The sequence below is a fragment of the Microtus ochrogaster genome, chromosome 2 (genome assembly GCF_000317375.1).
Source record: "Microtus ochrogaster isolate Prairie Vole_2 chromosome 2, MicOch1.0, whole genome shotgun sequence".
NCBI lineage: Eukaryota > Metazoa > Chordata > Mammalia > Rodentia > Cricetidae > Microtus > Microtus ochrogaster.
The window spans coordinates 21,192,645-21,214,255 of record NC_022010.1 but is presented as its reverse complement, the minus strand read 5'-3'; the positions used below and the strand labels follow the sequence as shown (position 1 = coordinate 21,214,255).

The 21,611-nt window shown below is 45.5% G+C and overlaps 1 protein-coding gene across 6 annotated transcripts in view; it reads right to left on the bottom strand.

The window, feature by feature from the left end:
- The window catches only part of Cux1 (cut like homeobox 1), a 333,866-nt gene that overhangs the window by 77,026 nt on the left and 235,229 nt on the right, over nt 1-21,611 (bottom strand). For 3 of the 6 annotated variants that reach the window (XM_005344582.2, XM_026784685.1, XM_005344585.3), the window contains exons 9-12: nt 20,375-20,423; nt 11,676-11,780; nt 8,013-8,195; nt 1,653-1,711 (exon numbers count right to left, since the gene is read on the bottom strand). In XM_005344582.2, the coding sequence (XP_005344639.1) occupies nt 1,653-1,711; nt 8,013-8,195; nt 11,676-11,780; nt 20,375-20,423 (396 nt within the window). Of the gene's footprint in view, nt 1-1,652; nt 1,712-8,012; nt 8,202-11,675; nt 11,781-20,374; nt 20,424-21,611 lie in introns of all 6 variants that reach the window. The other 3 variants (XM_005344581.2, XM_026784688.1, XM_005344584.3) reach the window with 1 other exon arrangement.

Below are 21,611 nucleotides of genomic sequence, written 5' to 3'. Positions count from 1 at the left end.
GAGGAGAGGAGAGAGAGGGGAGGAGAGAGAAGAGAGGGGAGGAGAGAGAGGGGAGGAGAGAGAAGAGAGGGGAGGAGAGAGAGGGGAGGAGAGAGGAAAGGAGAGAGCCTGTAAAGGGAGAGTGTGCTGAGGACAGAGGTGGAGGGAAGCAATGTAGGAGCCTCACCATTAGTTTGAAGGAGGTCACAAGCAAGCAAAAGGAGGTTGGGATTTATAGAGAATAAAGCTGTGAGGATAGGCTTGTCTCAGAAGATGAAAGTGAGGGTAACTGGAAAAATGAAAGTGGGAAGAAGGGGACACAGACTAGGCAGATAGTCTAGATTCCCACAGATAGACAAGAGGTGGAGCCCAACACCTGACAGGATCTACAGTCACCTAGGAGGCATACCTCCTCATTCATCTATGAGAGACTTTCTAGACTGGGTTAACTGAGGTGGAAGACTCATTGTGAATATGGGTGGCACTATCCCTGGGTCTTGGGACCTGCACTGAATAAAAGGAGAAAGTAAGTTGAGCACCAGCATTCACCTCTCTCTGCCTCCTGACTGTGGATGCAGTGTGTCTTGCCACTTCTTGCTCCTTCACCATGCCTTCCCTGACACCATGGACTATACCCTCTGACTCTGAGTCAAGATACGATCTTCTTTCCTTCCTAAAGTTGCTTTTGTTTTTGTTATGGATTTTGTCATAGTAACAAGAAAAGGAACATTATAATATGGAGGGATTCCAGGTAAAATGAAAGGAGCAAGGCATCTACATGGTCCAGCTGGGGTCGGGGTGGGAGAGGTCAAGAAGGGCCTTGGAGGCACCACCTGGACTATAAATCATGGTGCAAAGACAGGCACCTATAGAGATTACTCACAGCATAGACTACTCTTAGAGATAGCCAAGTAGGGGTAAAGGGGGAGCCTTGTGTACTGACTGCACATGGGGGTTCAGGACAGCATAAGTGAGCTGGGGATGCCATGCAGGCTCAGGGGGAGGAGTCAGAGGTAGAAGGGGCCAGAAGAGAACTTCTAAGCTTTCAAACTCAGGTATTAGCACTGAAAAAGACTGGCTTCTGGCAGGGAATGGAATCTGAAAGAAGATGGGTAGTTCTGAGTACAGGAGGCCCTATAGTATTAAGCCCTGAGATTTCAATGGAAAAATGTTTTACTCTGTGTCTGCTTGGGGGATTGACACTTGAGAAACAAGCTCAGACTGTACAATTGCTGTAAAGTGGCATTTGCTCTGGCTACATGCATCCTGGAATACTTTAAATACAGTCTCATAAAGTCCAAATAAGGATGGGGATGTGGCTTAGCTGGTAGGCTGCTTTCCTAGCATTCACAGGCTTTGGGTTTTACCCTAGCACAGCATAAAGCAGATGTAGTAGTACATGCCTGTAATCCCAGCACTTGGGAGGTGGAGGCAGGAAGACCAGGAGTTCAAGATCACTTTGGCTATATATATGGAGTTTCAGGCCAGTCTGGACTACATGAGACCCAATCAAAAAACAATCACCCACCCACCCACCCATGCAACCAACAAACCAACAAAACCCTGCAAGAGGCTTGAGTGAGAACAGAAAGTTCTGGGTGGCTCTGGATTTGGGTACTACTTTGCACCCATCAATAGATAGTCCTAGAAGGCCCATGTTTCTCCATACTTACTTCAGCTCTTTTTTCACTTCTTCATAGTCAGCCTGGCCTTTGAGTTTTTCTTCCAGTTGCTGAAAACAGAAGTTTTATTAGTAACCATGTCTTAAGGGAGGCTGCCAGACTTTACAATCCCTATGAGCAACTCTGTATTCAGGGAGCCAACAACATGGGAACCAGCTTCTCTTCTCTTTCTGTGACCTGGTGTGGGTGTACATGTGTGTGTGCATGGACACACAAGCAGAGGTTTTAGTGCAAAACTCAGTGATAGAAGGAAAAAGTCTCACGAAGCTAGAAATATCCCACTGTGTATAAATGCTAGTAAATGGAAGCAGGGTGAGCCCTGTTCCTAACATTCCAGAGGTATCATGTGGTTTTTGAACAAATGTGTTTGACTGCCTGGAGGGTACAGGTAAAATTGCAATTTCGGTGGAATCAGCCCTCGGCTATTCAGTGGAAGGCTAGATAGGCACCAGGAAGAAAGCACGTTTACTCTGGGAGACTTAGATATTAGGATCTGGGGAACAGAGGCCAGGTCTGTGGTGTGGCTCACTGTAAACCAGCTTCATTCTTGTGGGAATGGCTCTGACTGACAGGGACTGGCCCCACTGCCCTCTGGGGCAAGACAATGTATTTCCAGAGTGATCATATGATTAAGTGTTCCAGAATACAATGTAAGCTTGTGGGACACCTCCACGGCTATCTTTATACCAACAAGCTTTCCTAGGGTCATGTGGCAAGTCTCAGGTCCACTCCAGGTAAGCCATGAGTCTTCAGGGCAGGATCCTTTTGAGTTATCATGTTTCCAAGTTTGAGCTAAAAAAAAAATCCCAGGGTTTCAGAAGCTAGCACCTTACTATTTATGGAGCTTCTAGATGTCTCTTTGGGTTCTGGTTGAGACCAGTGGAAAACATTCTAGAACCTGAGGAGGAAAGGTTTACTTGGCCCATCAGCTTCAAAGCCTATGTGTATCAGAACCTAGCTTGAGTTCCAAGCAGACTGTTGCTTTCTCTTATCAACATCCACTCAGCTCATTTTCTTCCATTGCCTCTGCCGACAAAGTTCGTGTGTATTTCCCATCGCATAAAATTGCTCCACTTCGTTCCCTTTTAAATATTTTTTGCTAACTTTCTAAATTATAATGGTTTTCTCAGGGACAATCAAATGGAGGCTGGTAGGCACTCATTTTCCCATAAAAGACTCTCAGAAGGTGTTCTGAAAGAAGTCATTATTTCATTCCTTCCCCTCCAGTCAAATAGCAGGAAGTACTAATGTACCGCCCACCCTTGAAAAGTGTTATCTGCAGTGTTTCGGAGAGGCCAGATGTGAACACACACATCAAGTCACCTCCAGAGAATGGCAGAAAGTAGGAAGGAAGACAGAGATGTGGTGTGTCACAGCCTAACAAGGCCAACCAGCATGAGTGTCAGCCTGTCTCTTATAAGCCAGGCATCTTTGGGGCAGCTGATATGTTAGTCCTCCATAAAATGAGAGTAGCTACAGGGGGCCAAAATGTCCTATGAGGAAAGAACTGGTGGGAGCTACCTCTAGGCCTCCCAGGGCTGAGATTCTTGTTACTGCCAAGTGTATTACACAGTTGGTTACCCTGTGATGGGGCTGATAAAAAAGAGGGCTGGAGAAACAGTTCAGTTGGCAGAGTGCATGAAGCCCTGGGTTCCATCCCCTGCAGCAGCACACAAACTGCATGGTGGTGTATACCTGTAATCCCGGGAAGCAGAGACGGGAGAGGCAGATGTCTAAGGCCATTCTCAGTTACAAAACTAGTTTGAGGCTAGTGTTGGCTACATGAGATCTCACTTCAAAGAAAAAAAATCTGTGGCTTTTTTTTTTTGGTTTTTCGAGACAAGGTTTCTCTGTGGTTTTGGAGCCTGTCCTGGAACTAGCTCTTGTAGACCAGGCTGGTCTCGAACTCACAGAGATCCGCCTGCCTCTGCCTCCCAAGTGCTGGGATTAAAGGCGTGCGCCACCACCGCCCGGCCCTGTGTTTTTATTAGTATTGTATGTATGTGTATTTGTGTGACTTATGTGTGGGGCCCCATGTGCCATGATACGTATGTGGAAGCCAAAGGGCAATGTTTGTAGAGTGTGGTCTTTTCTTCCATCTTTATGTGGGTCCTGGGGTTGAACTTAGGTTGCCAGGTTTGTGTGGAAAGTACCTTCACCTGCTGAGCCATCTCAGCAGCCTGGAAGCCGTATGCACCTGGCCTTTAATACCAGCACTCGGGAGGCAGAGGCAGGTGGATGTCTGTGAGTTCAAGGCCAGCCTGGTATACAGAGTGAGTTCCAGGGCACCCAGAGCTGTAACAGAGAAACCCTGTCTTGAAAACCAAAAAACAAACTAACAAAAAACAAAACAAAACAAAACACCTCCAAAACCCAAGAAGAAACAAAATAAACCCCCAATATTAAAAAATAATTAAATAAATATAATAAAATAAAAAAATTACTTCTAATACTATTACTATATTATGTATGGATATGGGTGTGTTCTTTGACCTTTGTGTGGATCCCAGTGTTGAACTCAAGTTGCCAGGTTTGCAGTCAAGAGCCTTTACCCACTGAGCCACATGGCTAGTATGTTCTAGTTTGGTATTAGCAGTGCTCAGCAGGAACTAAATAGCTTCCACTGAAATTTCATGTTCTAACTGGAAAGCTTTACAGAGAAGACTCTACTAGTTATTTCAGTGACATTTTTCATTCTGGAAAGACAAAGTGCTAGGAGCTTGGCAGAGGGTGACCTTCAGTGCCTTTGGCCAGGCCCTGTCTCCTTAGATAGGAGTGGCTTCAGTTGCTTCATGCAACTGGATCAAACACAGGCTGTCTGGCAGGTCTTCTACCCATCGAGCCACTCTGCTGGCCTATCATAGTATCTTTATAAATTGAGTGCCTAATTAAGTCTTAGCTCAGATCTCTTTGTTTTGAGTCAGAGTTTCAAGTAGCCCAGCTGGCCTTGAACTTTCTTTATATCCAAGGATGACCGTGAATGTCCAATCTTCTTACCTCTAACTCTAGAATGCAGAGATTTAGGTATGCACGAGCACACCCAGTTTATGCAGTGCTGGGGACAGAACCCAGCTACACAAGCATTCAATCAACAACTAAGCCTGAGACTTGCTAGTCTTTTCTGTAAACACTCATTTTTAATTGAAGGTATTAGTGACTTTATTTTCCTTGCCACACTGAGGACAATATAGGTGACTGGCTAATTGTACTGCTTCTTCATGAAGAGTGCTCTGACAAAACCATGGAACAGTTATCAAAAGTAGCTGCCTGTCATGGTGGCTGGTTTACTGCATTAATTATGAACTCGGAATTATCCACCACAAGTAGCACAGTGCTGCAGAGCACTTGTCAGACTGTGAAACACTTCTCGCTCACAAGCCAATTTCTACACTTAAAGGTGAGAAGACATGGATGGTGATGAGCTAACTGTAATGTTTGTATGAAAGAGTAGAACATTGGCCAAGAGGAACTAGTAAATATGAAACCTCATGGTGGAGAAAAGATGAGAAGTTTCAACATGCTGGGGTATGAGAAGCAATTAATCAGTTACCTGGGATGCCCAATTATAGACAGCACCAGCTAAATGTATTGGTAAAAAAAAAAAAATCACCAATGTGAGGATTCAAGATTCTGCCCATGGGGGCTGGAGAGATGGCTCAGAGGTTAAGAGCATTGCCTGCTCTTCCTAAGGGTCCTGAGTTCAATTCCCAGCAACCACATGGTGGATCACAACCATCTGTAATGGGGTCTGGTGCCCTCTTCTGGTCTGCAGGCATACACACAGACAGAATATTGTATACATAATGAATAAATATTTAAAAAAAGATTCTGCTCATGGACTAGGAGTGTGGCTCATCTGGTAGAATGTTTATATAGCATGCATGAAGCCCTGGGTTCCATCCCCAGCACCACACCACCACATAAACAGGGCATAGTGTGGTATGCCTGTACATATTAGTACTCCATAGGTGGAGGCAGATGTTCAAGGTCATAACTGGCTACTAAGTGAGTTGAGACCAGCCTGGGATATATGAGACCCTGTCTTGACCACAAAGCCCTCAACTGTGTATGGCTTGCTCTCTCAAAGTGACTGTGTTAGCAGACTCATCTGTTTCAAAGATTAAGGATGTATAATATGATAGGAAAACCACCAGCAGTTCTTCCTGCTGGAAGCTACAGTGCCCCTCCTAGGCTGCACCCTGACTCCAATCTCTCAGCACATCTTTGGGAGTCCCCCCAAACTTAAAAAAAAATATGGTACAAGAAAGAAAACCAAACCAAACAAAAAACAAACGAACAAATAAACAAAAGCAAACAAACAGCAATAACAACAAATGAGTGAAGGGGTGGGAGACAATGGGAAGAAAGACAACCCAGGAAGAAAAATCCCATAGTAAGTGGACATGGTGATGCACACGTATAGTCCTAGTATTTGGGAGGCTGAGACAGGAGGATTAGGAAGGCAAGGCCAGCCTTGGCTACACAGTGAGTTTCAGGTCAAATCGGTGCATGGGACTCTGTCTGAAAAAGAAAAAGAAGAAGGAGCGAGAAGGGAGGAAGGAGAAAGGAGGAAGACACAGTAGGGTAAAATAAACCACCATTTGTACCTTGTAGCTTTATAGGGACCGTGACTATTAGGTCAGAGTTCCTCATTGTAGAAGCATCAGGTGATAGGTTGATAAGGTAACAGATCATATTCATAAAGTATCTTCCTAATGATTATATCTACATTTAGTTTATGTCAGAGACTATAAATTATGCACATAAAAAGAAGCCCTGACTGAGCACAGTGGAACATATCTTTAATTCCAGCACCTAGGAGACACAAGTGGGTCGCTATCTGTGAGTTCAAGGCTAGTCTGGTCTACGTAGCATTCTAGGCTAGTCAAAGTGATATTGTAAAATCCTGTCTTAAATACAGATAAACACCTCTCAAATCTAAAAACAAACCCTGAGCAGTTACCTTATTCAGTCAAACTTAACCTTATGGGGTATAGGAGGGGCATTTGCCCATTTGGAGACCTCTGAGGTCTTCTGTATAGGGCTTTGATATGTCTGGGAGCCATCTTTACTCCTAGCAGCAAGGGGTTAAGATAATTAAAATCAGAAGGCTCATTACTAGAGGATATGTTTTGATTATTAGATCAGGCAAAGGGAAGGAAGGATGATTTTGGAAAGAAGTATCACTGGATTGTTTCATTAACTACACAGTATTAAAGAATTCCCCCAAGACACGATAAGAACATTAATTTGTGCAACTCTGTTTCACTTCGTGTGTGTGTGAAGGCAAACATTAGAGCCTTAACTGATTTAGACGAAATTGCTCTGTATGAGAACTGGAGGGCTGACAGCTTGCAGCTCTGCCAGGGAGCCATGAGCAGGATACGTCTGAGTCAAGCCCTTACTGGGACAGAGGAGACACAGACAAATGAGCAGATGATGATGATGCCATCACCAGGTCAGAAGTGATGATAATATCTTAAGTTAGACTGGGCCAAGACCTCAAACCTGAGTTCTCACACTTGCCAGCTGGGAAAGCTGAGAGGAGGAAATGCTGGGTTTTGAGTCATCTTCCCAAGTCCAGGGTCTCCTCCTCAGGAATACCTGGGCATGGGCACTGTATGAGCAAATGGAAGATACCCCTGCTAGAGAAGCAAAGGAGAAAATATCCTGGCAGAGCTGTGGGTGCTGCTGGTATTAGCCACAAACCGGAAGCAAAACTGAGTTCTAGGTTAAAGTTGGTCATGTATCAAAAAGCAAAACAAACAACCAAAACCAAAACAAAACATTAAAAGAAAAAGGGCTGGAGAAATGGCTTAGTCAGTAAAGTCCTTGTAGTATGAGCCTAAGGACCTAAGTCCTACCCCAGAAACTACATAAGAAAGTTGGGTATGGAGGCATGCTTTTAATCCTAGTGTGGGAGCCAGAAGTGGGTAGATAACTGGGACTTGCTGGCCAGTCAGCCAAGCCTACTCTTGTGCCCTGGGATGGCCTTGACTGTAAGATTTGACCACCAAGTTCTCCACAAGGAGTGCCCATCAGCACTGGGTGGTGTGTAGGCTTGGGAGGTCCCAGGTGGTAAAGCAGTGCAGTGGGCAGACAGGAACAGGCAGGTATGGGCCAAAGCATCAGGGACCTCTGTTTTGTAGGAGTGTGGTACCCTGAGAAGGAAATGTCAGGGATGGTAGTGAAGTCAGACTCAGTTTCCTTGTCTCAGAGACCTAGGACTTTGCTCAGAATTGACATGGGTTCAAGGTTGCCACAGTAGTGTGGGCCAACATGGTCATGAAAGCTCATCCATGCTTCCTAACCCCACCATGTACATGCTCGCATCCCCTTCCATGCCCTTACTTTGAGTGTGTTATTCTTGGCACTCAGTTGCTGCTCCAGTTGTGAGATCTGGCTGGCAGAATTCTCCCGCAGTTTGGTGAGGCTGGCCTGGAGTCTCTGCACGTCTTCCACCAGTTGGGCAATCTCCCGCTCTTTGGCAGCCAACTCTACTTCCAGGCTGGATCGGGTCAGCACCTCCATGGCCTGCTCCTGGGAAGAAGAAAGCAATGACGAAACAGCACCAGCTCTAGAGTAGGGAGCTCAGGGACCTGCCCACCTGCAACTGAGGCATAGTTACAAAGTTGCACAGATACAGAGGCGCACACAGCAAGCTTCAGGGCCAGACATGACTTCCTGCCTTTGCATGGCTGTCACCTGGATCTGTTATTTGGGCAAATATTGTCTTAGAATCTACCTTGTACTGGGCATGGGGCAACTGAACTGAAGCATGAAAGTCTGACTTTTGCAGGGTTAGTCTAGTGGGGCTGGATGAGTTAGCTACACAAAAAACACGGATTTGTGATATGTGAGGTGGTGCCAAGAACTACAGAAAATTCGAAGTAGAGAGGGTATGAGAGCTAAAGTTAGAGAGGTTCTCTATTTATTCAGTGGTAGGGTTTCACCACGTAAGCCTAGGCTAGCCTGGATCTCATAGAAAGCCACCTTTCTCTGCTTGCTTAGATCTGGGATTAACGATGTGCATTGAAAGGCTATTATTATCATTATTTATTTACTTTTCCAAAGACAAGGTTTCTCTGTGTAGTCTTGGCTGGAACTCACTCTATAGACCAAGCTGGCCTCGAACTCACAGAGAACTGCGTCTGCCTCCCAAGTATTGGGATTAAAAGCATATCCCACAACCGCCTAGAAAAAGGCTCATACTTTAAAATAGATCGGTCCAAGAAGGTCCCACTGAGATAGAGATATGTGAGCAGAGACCTGGAGGGTGTGAGGTGTTATTTGGTGGAGAAAGCCAGAGGAACAGCAATGAGGGAGGTTCAGATGACAGTATCTAGACCTTTGTGGAAACACTTGGATTTTTTTTTTTAATCCTGTAGTGGGACCCAAGGTTCTCTTACCTACAGCAAGTATGTTATTTAGCAAACTGACTCCCAGTATTTTCCTTTTGCATTTTGGTTTAATGAGGATGGCTCTAATGTACCTCAGGCTGGACTTGCTATGTAGCGAGGTTGGCTTTGAACTTCTTAATACCATACTTGCTTCTCTTTTGTGCTGTACTTTAGTTCCTGTCTCCACTTGGAGAGCAAGGTTAGCTGGGAGGATCAGATGTTTGCCACATAGGTGGCCTTGCTTTCTAATATTCCAGTTCTGCTAGGCTCTAAAGGATGGCCAGGTGAGCTCCAACTGTTCCTTGAACTAACATTTGTCTGTAGACATTCACAAGGACTCTTAAGTATCCTGTATTGCTCAGTGCCCATGAAAAAATGACAAGTGGATGGGTGAAAGAAAAGGGGCCGTGGACTACTTGGCACGGTGGATGTCTCATGCTCATGTGAGACAGCCAAAGCACTGCTTCCGGCTCTGCTACAGCCATGGATTCTACCTTTTCCCAGTTAGTTCTGCCAGCCAAGCCCAACAGACCATTTTTTCCTCCTGGCTCCGTGCCTGTGGTGGCCTCCACGGGAAGGTACAGATAGGGAAGTCCCTGATCACTGTGGCTGGGAGACTAAAGCCAGGCCAGGTCAATGTTGTACTTAGCCATGATGAAGTGTGGAAGCCACCTCCGGCCCCACAACTGACTCGACCTGCAAAAACATTCATTTCCTTCGGGAATGTTTGGGTTTGCTGTGGCCCAGTAAGGTGCCAGGATTCTTTGTAATCCAAACATTCAGCTCAGAAGTCCTGTTAGACATGTTAGGATGAATGGCTTCCTCCTGACTCCAAGGGTGACTACAAGGGTAGCCACAGAAGCTGGGAAGCTGCTGGTCCTGGCTCTTTGGCCTGCCTCTGCCCTGATGCAGTTCCCAGGGCATTTACATCTGGGCAAGGAAGAATAAAGGGGTCATTTCAGAGAAAAATAAGTTATTGTGTTCCCGAAGTTGTGAAGGAAGTGACAGTCTCCTGCACAAGAACCTTTCTACCACATCCTGAAATGGTCAGGGCATTCTACAATTAGTACTAGTATTACTTTTGAGACAGGGGTCTTGTTGCTATGTAGCCTAGCCTAGCCAATTCTGCCAATCCTCCTGCCTCAGCTTCCTGAAGTTTTTCTTTTGTTTAATTTTGTTTTTGAGTTTGGGTTTCATATAGCTCAGGCTGGTCTTGAACTTGCTAGGTACCTAAAAATGACCTTGAATTCCACATCTTCCTGGTTCTACTTCCCAAGAGATTGGATTACACATGTTTGACACTATGCCCAGCTACAACCTCTTTTTACAGAGAGAGAAACAGAGTAAGGAAGATAGATCTCTTTGCTTCAAATCTCCAATTCAGAGACTGCAGAGCTGGGGTCTGAACTAATGAACTAAGCATCTTAGCTAATGTGTTGCTCAGTCACTAGTGCCAGTTACCCAAGGTCACCAAAGGCATCTGAATCTGCTCAGTCAGGGTCACCTTGACCAAACTTTGATAGTCCTGTTAACTTGAGAAAAGTCACATGGGACTGGGCATGTTATTGTATACCTGTGATTCCAGGAACACAGGAGGTTGAGGCAGAAGGACTGCCAACTGGAGGTTAGCTTGAACCGATGTAGTGAGATTGTATCTCAAAAATTGAAAACAAAACTAAAAATGAAAGCAGGGGTGGTGAGATGAGTTTGCATAAAAGTGTTCCTGTGTACACCTGATGGCCTGAGTTCGAGCCTCAGAACCTACACCATGGAGGAAGAAAGCTAACTCCTACAAGTTGTCCTCTGACCCTCACACATGTGCAGCTACTCCTACACCCACAAAATAAATGAGAGAGAAAAGACAATAGTTTGGACCTTTCGGTCCCATTCTTCTTGCATGTTTGTTTCTCAGGTGAAAGTTCAACCACTGAATACATACAGGGTCAGCTGCTATTTATGCCCCACTGGAAGGACTGCCTCTGCTTCCTTGTGAAGCTCTGGGGTGGCACTCCTTTTCAGACCTAGTTACTCCTAGCCTCCACCTGGCACAGGACATGTACACACACAATGCGGTCACACCAAAGCAACCCACGAGGGCACCTATGTGTTATTGGCAGAGCTCTTCTCAAGTTCTATCCCCAAGCCATTAAGAATTCACAACTATTTTGGTTAATACTATAGGCTTGTCAGGATCTAGAGTCATCTATGCACCAGATAGACCTCTGTGCATAGCTGTAAGGGAGTTCTGAGAGCAGGTTAGTTGAGGGGGGAGACCCACCCTAACTGGGGTAGCACCCAAGGCTGGTGTCTTGGAGTTGAGAAAAAAAGAGAAAGGCAGTTAAGCAACAGCATTGATCCCTGCATCTTGACTGCAATGTAAGCAGCTGCAGCTTACTTCTGCTGCCATGATGGACTGCACCCTTGAACCAGGAACTAAAATAACCCCCAGCTTTGGTCCTTTAAGCGTCTGTGTCAGGTATTTTGTTGCAGTAACGAGAAAAGTAACCAGCACATCCATTCAACAACCATTCCTGCTTCAACTATTATTCCAAAAGGAAGAGTTGAAACAGGAGTGATGTGGGGTGAGGGTGGGGTCGGGGTCAGGGTTACCCACCACATCTGGAGCCTTCTGGATCTGTGAGGCCAGCTGCAGAGAGTGGTTGGCTGATGAAAGCTGTTCTCTTAAAGTTTCTGCCTCTCTCTGTGCCACCTCTGCCCTCTGAGGGAAACAAAAAGGGGTGAAGAGAAGAAAAGTACATTGGTTTAACAGCTGACAATTATTATAAGAACATTCATCAATTCATGCCTGACTGACTGTAATTGATTTTCCTAAACACTCAACCTAATAAATGCTATGGAAACACACACACACACACACACACACACACACACACACACACACACACACACCCTAGAATGTGATGGATTTTTATTTTAAACAGTACAAGGAAGAAATAATTGAGCGATTATGACAGTAATTTAACGCTAGGAGCGAGGAATCCCCTGCTGGTATTAATGCTCCGGCCCATTGCGTTTCCCAGACTGAATAAATACGGCTGGAAATAGAGTCTTCTGATTCAATTTCTTTCTATTCTCATGGACCGAAGAGACTTTATCACAGGATTGCTCCTGGGAGTCATTCTCATGGGTAAACACTGAATTAAAGACACGCTGGCCATCCTCCCCAGCACAGACAAAATGTTGTGGTTGTTTTCACCCATGGTACGTGTCCATAAGCAGTCTGTGGAACTGTGGCTTCATTTGTTGAGGGATGGGCTGGATTCTGCAGTTAACCCATTATGGGGGAATGTTTGCAAATGTTGACATACGTAGCTAGCCAGGCTGTTCTGGGCCAGCAGTGAGTGGGCAGCCCAGGCTGGTGCTGGAAGCTTTAACAGAAATGGCTAGAACCTTTTGTAGTGTCTAGGACCCTAGATGAGGAAGCCATGACTGCTGCAAATTCAGACTTGCTACTGGACAAAGAGGGGAGCCACTCTAGTACCTACCACTCAAGAGGCCATCTGGGAAGAGAGGCAGTAGGGACAGCTACCTATGCAGGGCTTTACCATGGAAGTACTTTTTCATTGGGTTTATCCAGGTCTTATTATTATGACTAAGACAAAACTAAGACAGATGGGCAATGGCAGCTAATGACATTAATACTTTGACTGTGAATGACGTGCCACTTCTCTATACCCTGGGCAAGTTATATTCTGTTACCATAAAAAGTTAAGAGAGGCAAGGCAGGAGAATTCTGAGTTTTAGGACAATGTGGGCTATACAGTGGGTTTTTAAGGAAGTCTGAGCAACACAGCAAGTTGAATACCACCTTATTTACAGTAATTTCAAAGCCAGCTTGGGCTATGCAGTGAGTTCAAGGCCAGCCTGAACTACACTGGAATATCTTGTTTCAAAAAACCAAAACAAAAAAGTTACCTACAAAATAAAACAGAAAGGTTAATGAGGAAAGTCTGGTTGAGCAGGACTTTTCCACCAATTACCAAAAGAGAAGTCACAAAGAAAAAACAATGTATTATCTTGCTGCTTAATTTGTTTGTACAATGACAGGGCTGGGCAGCTGAAGTGCCTTGGTGGTGGCAGCAGTGAGTACACATACAAAGAAGTTAGAATCTAAGGACAGTTTATCTGCCCAGGGCGAGGCTGGTTCTTGCAGAGCTTGGAGAATGGCCCTGAATCTGTCACATCAATGTCTAAGTGTTTCCTAACACATCTCTGTTCTGGACAGAATAGAGAACTAACAGGATACGAGAACCAAAGGGACTAAAGAACCAACTGTCAGGAAAAGTTTTTGGTATTATAACAAGAATGAGAGAGAAATATCTGCGTTGTGCTAACTTCCAATGAGTCCTATTCCCAGCCTTTCAATGGGGGATTCTAGACAGGTGTTCTGCCAAAGAGACCCATCCCTGCCTCTTCACTGACGAATTCTGGGCAAGGTCTCTACCACTGAGCCACACTCCCAGCTTCTCACTGGGAGATTCTAGGCAGGCAGGCACTCTACCACTGATACGAATCCCTTGCTTTCTTTTTATTTTTTGTTTTGAGGCAGGTTCTTATAAGCCAAGTTGCCTAGTCTGGTCTTGAACTTGCCATCATTCTGCTTCAGCCTTATAAGAAGTTGGACAACAGCCGTTTTCCCCAGCTTTTCTGACAGTTAAGACACATAACTGAAAAGCACATTCCTCCATAGTTAGTGAGGTAAACCTTCAGGTACACGATTCCCACAGCTCTTTCAGGAATTGCATGTATTGTGACAAATTTCCCAGTCTCTTTGATGAGGAAAACTATTCCTTCATCTATTGGGAAAGAAATTCTGATAGTTGCTAAACAGGTAGCATTACCACAGTGGCATGTTACACTGGCCCCGTCTCCTAAAAGCCTGTGAAGATGCCAGGTGGCAGAATACCGTACATCACAGACTGAGGTATCAGCTAGCTACCTGCAGTTTTCTTAAGGTCAGCATTTGTATTAAGTTCCCGAGGTCACAGTAGTATGAGGTGTGGAGGGTAATATCTATAACTTCAACACTGGGGAGGATGATTCAAGAGGATAGTGAGGTTGAAAACAGCCTGGGTAACACACAAAGAGCCAGCCTCAAAAAAGCAAAGCAGAAATAGGTTGGGCATGGTGGTGCATGCCTTTAATGCTAGTTTGAAGCTGGCCTGGTCTACATAATAAAACCCTATCTCAAAGCAAACAACAAAAACAAAACAAAGGGGTGGGGTGGCTGCTTAGCTAGTTATTAACTTAAAAAAAAAAAAGGTCTGGGGATGTGGGTCAGTAGGTAAAGTGCTTGTATAAGATGCATGAAGCCCTGGGTTCAAACCCATCACCGAATAAACTGAGCATGATGGTATAAACCTGTAATCCCAGCATTTGGGAGGTAGAGGCAGGAGGATCAAGAATTTAAGGTGATCTTTAAACTACAGCTATAGTTAGTTTGAGGCCTGCCTGGGCTATATGAGATACGGTCTCACAACCAAAACGAAACAAATAGAAAATATCAACAACAAACCAAACAAAAAAAAAATAATAATCAATGAGGTTCTGTTGGAAGTCACTGTCCCAAGGTGGCCTAACTTGGTTACTTTAGTATAAGTTCTTGGTTTCACATTTACTTAGGATTTCTATTGCAAAATACACCCACCATCAGCACTCTCAATGACAACAAGGTGTTCGAGATCTGTGCAGTTAAAAGTTCTAGAACAAAGGAATTGAAAAGCAGAGCAGTTCAGAGAAGGCATAAGGGACAGGGTGACAGACACTAGTTGGGATCTGGGGTGATCTGTTTCCAGGTCGACAGAACTAAATACAGCCTTCCTCCAGCAGCTGAGGCAGACAGTGGGGTGCTACCTGGGTTTCGTGCTCCATATTTGGAGCCTCACACCCCCTTGACAAAACCACAACTTAACGACTGAGGTTGGGATGCAAAGCTGACCCCTACGTGGTGGCATAAGGCTGCATGCTTCCGAGTGTTCTTATACAGGCCCATCCCTGAAGAGGCAGAATCAGAACATAGGACAGGCTCCTGAACAGCAGGCAGGGACAGCACTTGCCACCCTCTGGGGCTGCCCTTATGCTTTTTCTTGAGAAGCAACAATTTCTGGAACAGAGGGAGAAGTAGAGGTAGGAACAATGCAGAACAAGAGCAGTGCTGAGCTTTGGTAGCTGCCAACAGCTACTCTGAAAATCAGCAGGGAAGGATGTGGGGAGGGGGAGTGAGGCTGCAGAAGTCAATAGTAACTGCGCACACCACAGTGACAGTGTCAAATTATTAAGACTATCTCTGGGGCCACTACATGTTCCTCATCTAAGATAGATGACTTCAGTTTTTGGGACAGGGTCTTATATGTAAGTTCAGGCTTGCCCCAAAGTGACTAAATAGCTGAAGAAGACCTTGAACTCCTGATCCTCCTGCCTGGTTTATATTGTTCCAGGATGGAATGCAGAGCTTTGTGCATAATAGGTGAGTAGTTTATCAACCAAGCTACGTTCCCCATACCTACCACCCCCTTAGCAGGGTCTTATGTAGAGAGCTGAAGCTGGTTCTCAACTCCTGACCCACCCCTCAAGTGATTACAAGTGTGAGCCACTACATCTGGCTACTTCCCTTGGTTTATATGGTGGTGGTGGTTTATATGGTGGCCTTTAATCTAATCTTCTGCCTCTTTTGGCTCTAGATTATTTGCTTATGTATTCTCCATATATGTGGCCACTAAAATATAGGTATAGGAAAACCTGAGATAAGGAAATCTCTGCAGTACCAAAGCAGCTTAGAGTGTGAAGTGGTGATGGCTGGAATGTAACCAGAAGCATGGGAGGCTGCAAGAAGTGACTCTGTTAATGGTTCTGCAGGAACCTGGAGAAGGTCATGAGCCACAGCTTGTGCCGCTGGCCACTGCAGGTCAGGAGGAAAAGTCACTTATGTGAGTATGACTACAGAAGTCTGATGCGCAAACTGCCCTACTTCTGACTGCCACCAAGGTGCTCCCTGTGTGTCCTGGAGCAGGAATGTAAGACAGGGCCACACCAAGGAATGCCAAACTCAGTTGGGGATGTGCCTGGCCCCCATGGGGAGGGCCAGGTCTTGACCTATGACATCCCCACTCAGGCCTGCTAAGGGCAGGGTACTAAGGCCAGGTGAATGAATGGAGGTATATGTGAATAAAATCCTGCCTCTATGCTATGGGTGGGGATATCTGGGTACTGGAATGGGGTTTTGGTTAGTTTTTGTGTGTGTGAACCTGACACACAAGCTAGAGTTATTTGGGAAGAGGAAACACATTTGAGAAAATAACCTCCATTTTCTTGAATAATGATTGATGTGGGAGGGCCCAGCTCACTGTGGGTGGTGCCATCCCTGGGCCCGATCCTGAGAGCTATAAGAAAGCAGGCTGAAGCCGGGCAGTGGTGGCGCACGCCTTTAATCCCAGCACTCGGGAGGCAGAGACAGGCGGATCTCTGTGAGTTCGAGACCAGCCTGGTCTACAGAGCTAGTTCCAGGACAGGCTCCAAAGCCACAGAGAAACCCTGTCTCGAAAATCAAAAAAAAAAAAAAAAAAAAAAAGCAGGCTGAACAAGCTATGTAAGCTAGTGTTCCTCCATGGCCTCTGCTTCAGGTCCTGCCTCCAGTTCTTTGGCTGATGAACTGTGACATGCAAGGTGAAAGAAACGCCTTCCTCCTAAAGCTGCCTTCGGTTATGGTGTTTAGTTCAGCAATAGAAAACAAACTATGTCAGTGTGGGTAACAAATGCCAAATCTAGAACATAACTTGGGTGTCCTGATTCCAAAGCCAAGTGCCGTGGAGCTCTTTCCACCCACCCCTTGTAACTCAACCCTCTCAGCACCTGGCTCTTCCTTCTCGGGGAAGTTAAGCTATGCTTTCAAGGCTAGGAGATACACCTCAGTTGGTAGAGTGTGCCTAGCGGCAGGAAACTGCATGAACTGCATGGCAGTGCATGCCTGTAAGCACTCGGTAGGCGGAGGCAGGAATATCAGGAGCTCAAAGTCATCCTCAGATGCAGAGTGAATTTGGCCAGTCTGGGCTAGGAAAATCTTCTCAAACACACACACACACACACACACACACGCACACAAGCACGCAAACAAGCAAGCTCTATCCCCAGCCCAAGGGGTCTTTCACAACAGTCTTGTTTCATAAACATCAGCAGGGTAATAGAAGGAGAATAATTTGGCTTAAAGAGCTTCTTCTAGGCCCTACTTCTGTGGCTTTGTGTAAGGAATCAGAGTGCTCTGGAAGGGGAACAGGAAGAGGAACAGCTAGCTGGCAGCCAGCCCACATAGGGAAAGGAAGACATGGTTCCTCTATGCTCTTCGATGTGCCAAGCTAAGGTTTGTTTATCAAAAAATTCTTGGAGTCCAGAATCTTTCCTTTGAGTAGCCAGTTAAGATGACAACTATTAATGCAAGTGCTGGAAGTTGATCAAACATGTGTTAGGAGACACCCCTGTTTTACTAATAGTTCTGCCCATTTTCCTGGTTCCCTGAGGTAGAGACATAATCCCTGAATAATGAAACAACACTATGGGTTTCAACAGAATGTCTGGAATAAACCCAGGGCAAAACCAACACTAAATGTCAACAAACAAGCAAATTGCTCCTCCTGGGTGAGTGCCATGGTCTGGATGTATGTAGCACCTATGGCACTCAGTGGCTGTGGCAGCCCTGTTCCTGCTCAGCCTACCTCTGCCTTGCTCCCCTGGGTACCATCTCCTCCTGTCCAGCCCTTTAGGCTTCTCCTGTCCTGTCACCAGGGTTGCTTGTTGCTCCCCCTTGCCTTCTGGCTTTCCCATCTCCATTCCTTATTGCAGCTTTATCTACAGTGATTCCTTATTTCTGTTTAATGATTTTTAAAAAGATTTATTTTAGCTGGTTGTGGTGGCCCACACTTTTAATCCCAGTGCTGGGGAGGCAGAGGCAGGTGGGTCTCTATGAGTTTGAGGCCAGCTTGGTCTACAAATTGAGTTCCAGGACAGCCAGGGCTGTTACACAAAGGAACCCTGTCTTAAAAAACAAAACAAAACAAGGTAGGTGTGTGTGTGTGTGTGTGTGTGTGTGTGTGAGAAAGTGTAAGTGCAGGTGCTCTGAGAGTTCAGAATTGGTTATCTGATCCTAAGTAACTGTTCAGAGTAGGTGCTAAGAACTAAACTTGGGTCCTCTGCACAAGGAATAAGTGCTCTTAAAGGCTGAACTATCTCTTCAGCCCCAAGTGACCTTTTAATTGAATACAAATCCAGGATCTCCATCCTCCCAGGATAAAGATCCTCTCCCCCTAACCAACCAGGCCCTTCCTATCAGGCCACTCTCTAGCTGCTGCCCACACAGCCTAGCTTTCCTCATGTCAACTCCAGTGTTTATCCTGAGACAGGGTTTCTCTGCATAAGTCTGGCTATCAGGATGGTCAGAGTTAGACCAGGCTGGCCTCACAGAGATTCGACTGCCTCTGCCTCCTGAGTGCTGGTATTAAAGGTATGCACCATTACCACCTGATAATTTTCATTCCCCCCAGCCTCCACCCCCAAATCAGCCAGGCAACCTTCTGGGGCTTCTTTATTCCCTTCTCAGATGCTATACCAAGGGTACCCACCCTTTTAATATTATAACACAATGTTGTCATCTACAAAGTTCACACTTGTTAAACAAAACAAAAGCAAAACAATATCCCCTAAAACCAAACAAAAGCTCCCCAAACCAAATGAGAAACAAACTATTCCCCAAATGTGCCACGACAACCTTAAGTAAGACTTCTGGGTTTCTCGGCCCAGCCGAGTGATGAACCAGACACTGACAGGGTTTCCCTATTTGTAAAATAAAAACCCTAACCATGTGGATCTCAGTGGGGAGGCAGGGCAGGTGAAGTGATAAGGTTCCAGCAATGAGCTAGGGTAGCTAAGATTACTTAGGAGACCTCAGGTGACCAGTGCCACACTCTCCAAAGAAAGCCCCATACAGGTCAGACCCAGGACCTTAGGAAAGGCCTAAGCTCTAACCACTGACCCAACCCAATTGTCCTATGGGAATATCAGAGCCATACATATCATCATTCCCTTCTGTGCAGGTTTTCCTGCTTAGGCTTCAGGTTAATTTTATCAGGGAAGAAATAAACAATGCTTTTCCCTGAATGCTGGTGAAAGTCTGAGTGACCAGTGCCTATGAAAGACAGGTTCCCAACGAGCTCCTGAGGAGGCAAGCAGGACTGCAGGGATTCTGGGAGGCTTTTTGTTTCACAGAGAGGCTTGAACTCACTGGGTGGGGCGACCCAATGCAAGATCCCACACTTGCCAGTGCCTATGGCTACCCAGCTGTAAAATTGAGAGGCCAGAGGCCATGTCCTTCTGAGAAACTTAATTTCTATTTTAACTGTTTCTCCACCAAGTAAAGAATCTTGCCTGGAGTGCAGCTTAGTTAGTTGGCAGAATGCTTGTCTAGCATTTGTGAAACCCTGGGCTTGATCTCCTAGCACTGCATTAAGCAGAGGTAATGGTGCACACTTGCCATTCTAGCAAGTGGAAGGCAGAAACATGAGAATCCAAGGTTCAAGGTCTTTCTCAGTTCTATAACTAGTTTGAGGCCAGCAGCATTAGTTGTGAAAGCAAAATGTTTTACTCCCCTGTAGGACCTGTGAAAAAAGGGCTTATGGATAGCTGAGTGCTTGGAACCATCTGATACTATGTGACTGTTCTCTGTGTATTATTGGGCTGTGTATTTCCTGAAAGGTATATCTGATAACTGGGTATCAGCTGAGGGGAGCTGCCCACTGCAAGTTCCACTATAGCAAGTAGCTGGAACCTACTAAAAGAAGATGACAATTAATTCTATGGTGTAATGAATGCCAGTGGACAAAGCATCAGACACGCTCAACCTTCTGGCATTGGGATGACTCTGTCATCTTCAATGTTTCACACTTTGGAATTGCACAACTGCAAATCAATCAGTCAATCTCACAATGTTTTAATGAGTTTCTGTTGGGCCTTATTCATGGCTATTCTGGGATGCACGTGGCCTGTGGTCCATGGATTGGACACTCCTGGAATGAATGCACTAGAGACAGGGGATCAGAAAAAGAACAAGTACCCTTATATATTTGTGTCTCAGACACTGGGGTTGAACCTGAGATTCTGCCAACGAATAGTGCTACGGATTTACTTCTAACTTCTGATGATACTATGAAAATGGTTCCAAAATGATCACTTATCTTAGCATGAGGCATATCCCAAGATAACAGATTGGGTGAGCTGTGGTGTTTTATACTGAAGATATGAACAGCTTACCTGATTGGCTCGTTCAAGGTCAGTCATGATCATCTCAATCTCGTCGGCCCTGGGAAGGCAAGGGGGAGAGAGGTTAGTTATCACTGAGGCAGGTACAGTGAAGTCACCAAGGGACAGGCTCTTTGGCTCAGACTGAAGCAGAATGACCATATCCACACAAGGTGAGGCATTAGGGAAGGGAGGACCAGATCAACCTGTAAGGGTTTATACAGTGGCCAAAGGGATAAGGTAGACTGTCATAGGCAGCATGGCTGCCAGTTTTATTCACTATTTACTTGTTATTATTATTCTGTGTATCCCCCTGCCACAGTGCAAAGGACTACTTTTAGGAGTTGGTTCTCCTTTTCTATCGTGGGCTCCAAGGATCAAACTGAGGCTCTCAAGCATAGACAAAAATCAATTTTACCCACTGAATACCTCATCAAACCTTAATTAACTCACTTATCCTAAGATAGGGTCCCCAGCAGCCAAGGTTGATCTCAAACTGTCTGTGTAGTCAAGGATGACTATGAACTCCTGCCCCTACCTTTCAAGTGCTAGAATTATAGGTATGTACCACCAAACCAGGCTCTTCATTCACATTGTTGATATTCATGTGTCTGGAGAGGGGAATAAGAACCCCTCTGAATCTCAACCACCTCTGCTAGGCAGACAGAGCCAAAAATTAGTAAAATACAGGCCACTGGATGTGGCTCAATTGGTAGAGTGCTTGCCTGGTGTGCATGAGGCCCTGAGTTCATTCCTCAGTAACCACAAAAATGAGCATGATGATACAGGCCTGTGACTTTAGCAGTCTGTAGGTGAGAGCAGGAGGAGCAAGAGCTCAAAGTCATCTTGTGAACATTGTGAGTTAAAGGTTAGTCTGGGGTACGAGAAACCCTGTTTCAAAAACAAAATACAATGTCTTGTTACAGGTTTGGCTGGAGCTCTGGAAAACAGGAGGAATGATGATGAATCCTCTTTATGGAAGGAATCAGGAAGGGCTTCAAAGGAGGTGATGCACAGGCTGGGATTTGAAGGATAAATAGCAGTTTGCCAGACTGAAAAAGAAGGAGCAAGAAAGTCTACCCTTAGGAAAATGCCTTTAAGCCGGGCGGTGGTGGCACACGCCTTTAATCCCAGCACTTGGGAGGCAGAGGCAGGCGGATCTCTGTGAGTTCGAGATCAGCCTGGTCTACAAGACCTAGTTCCAGGACAGGCTCCAAAGCCACAGAGAAACCCTGTCTCGAAAAACCAC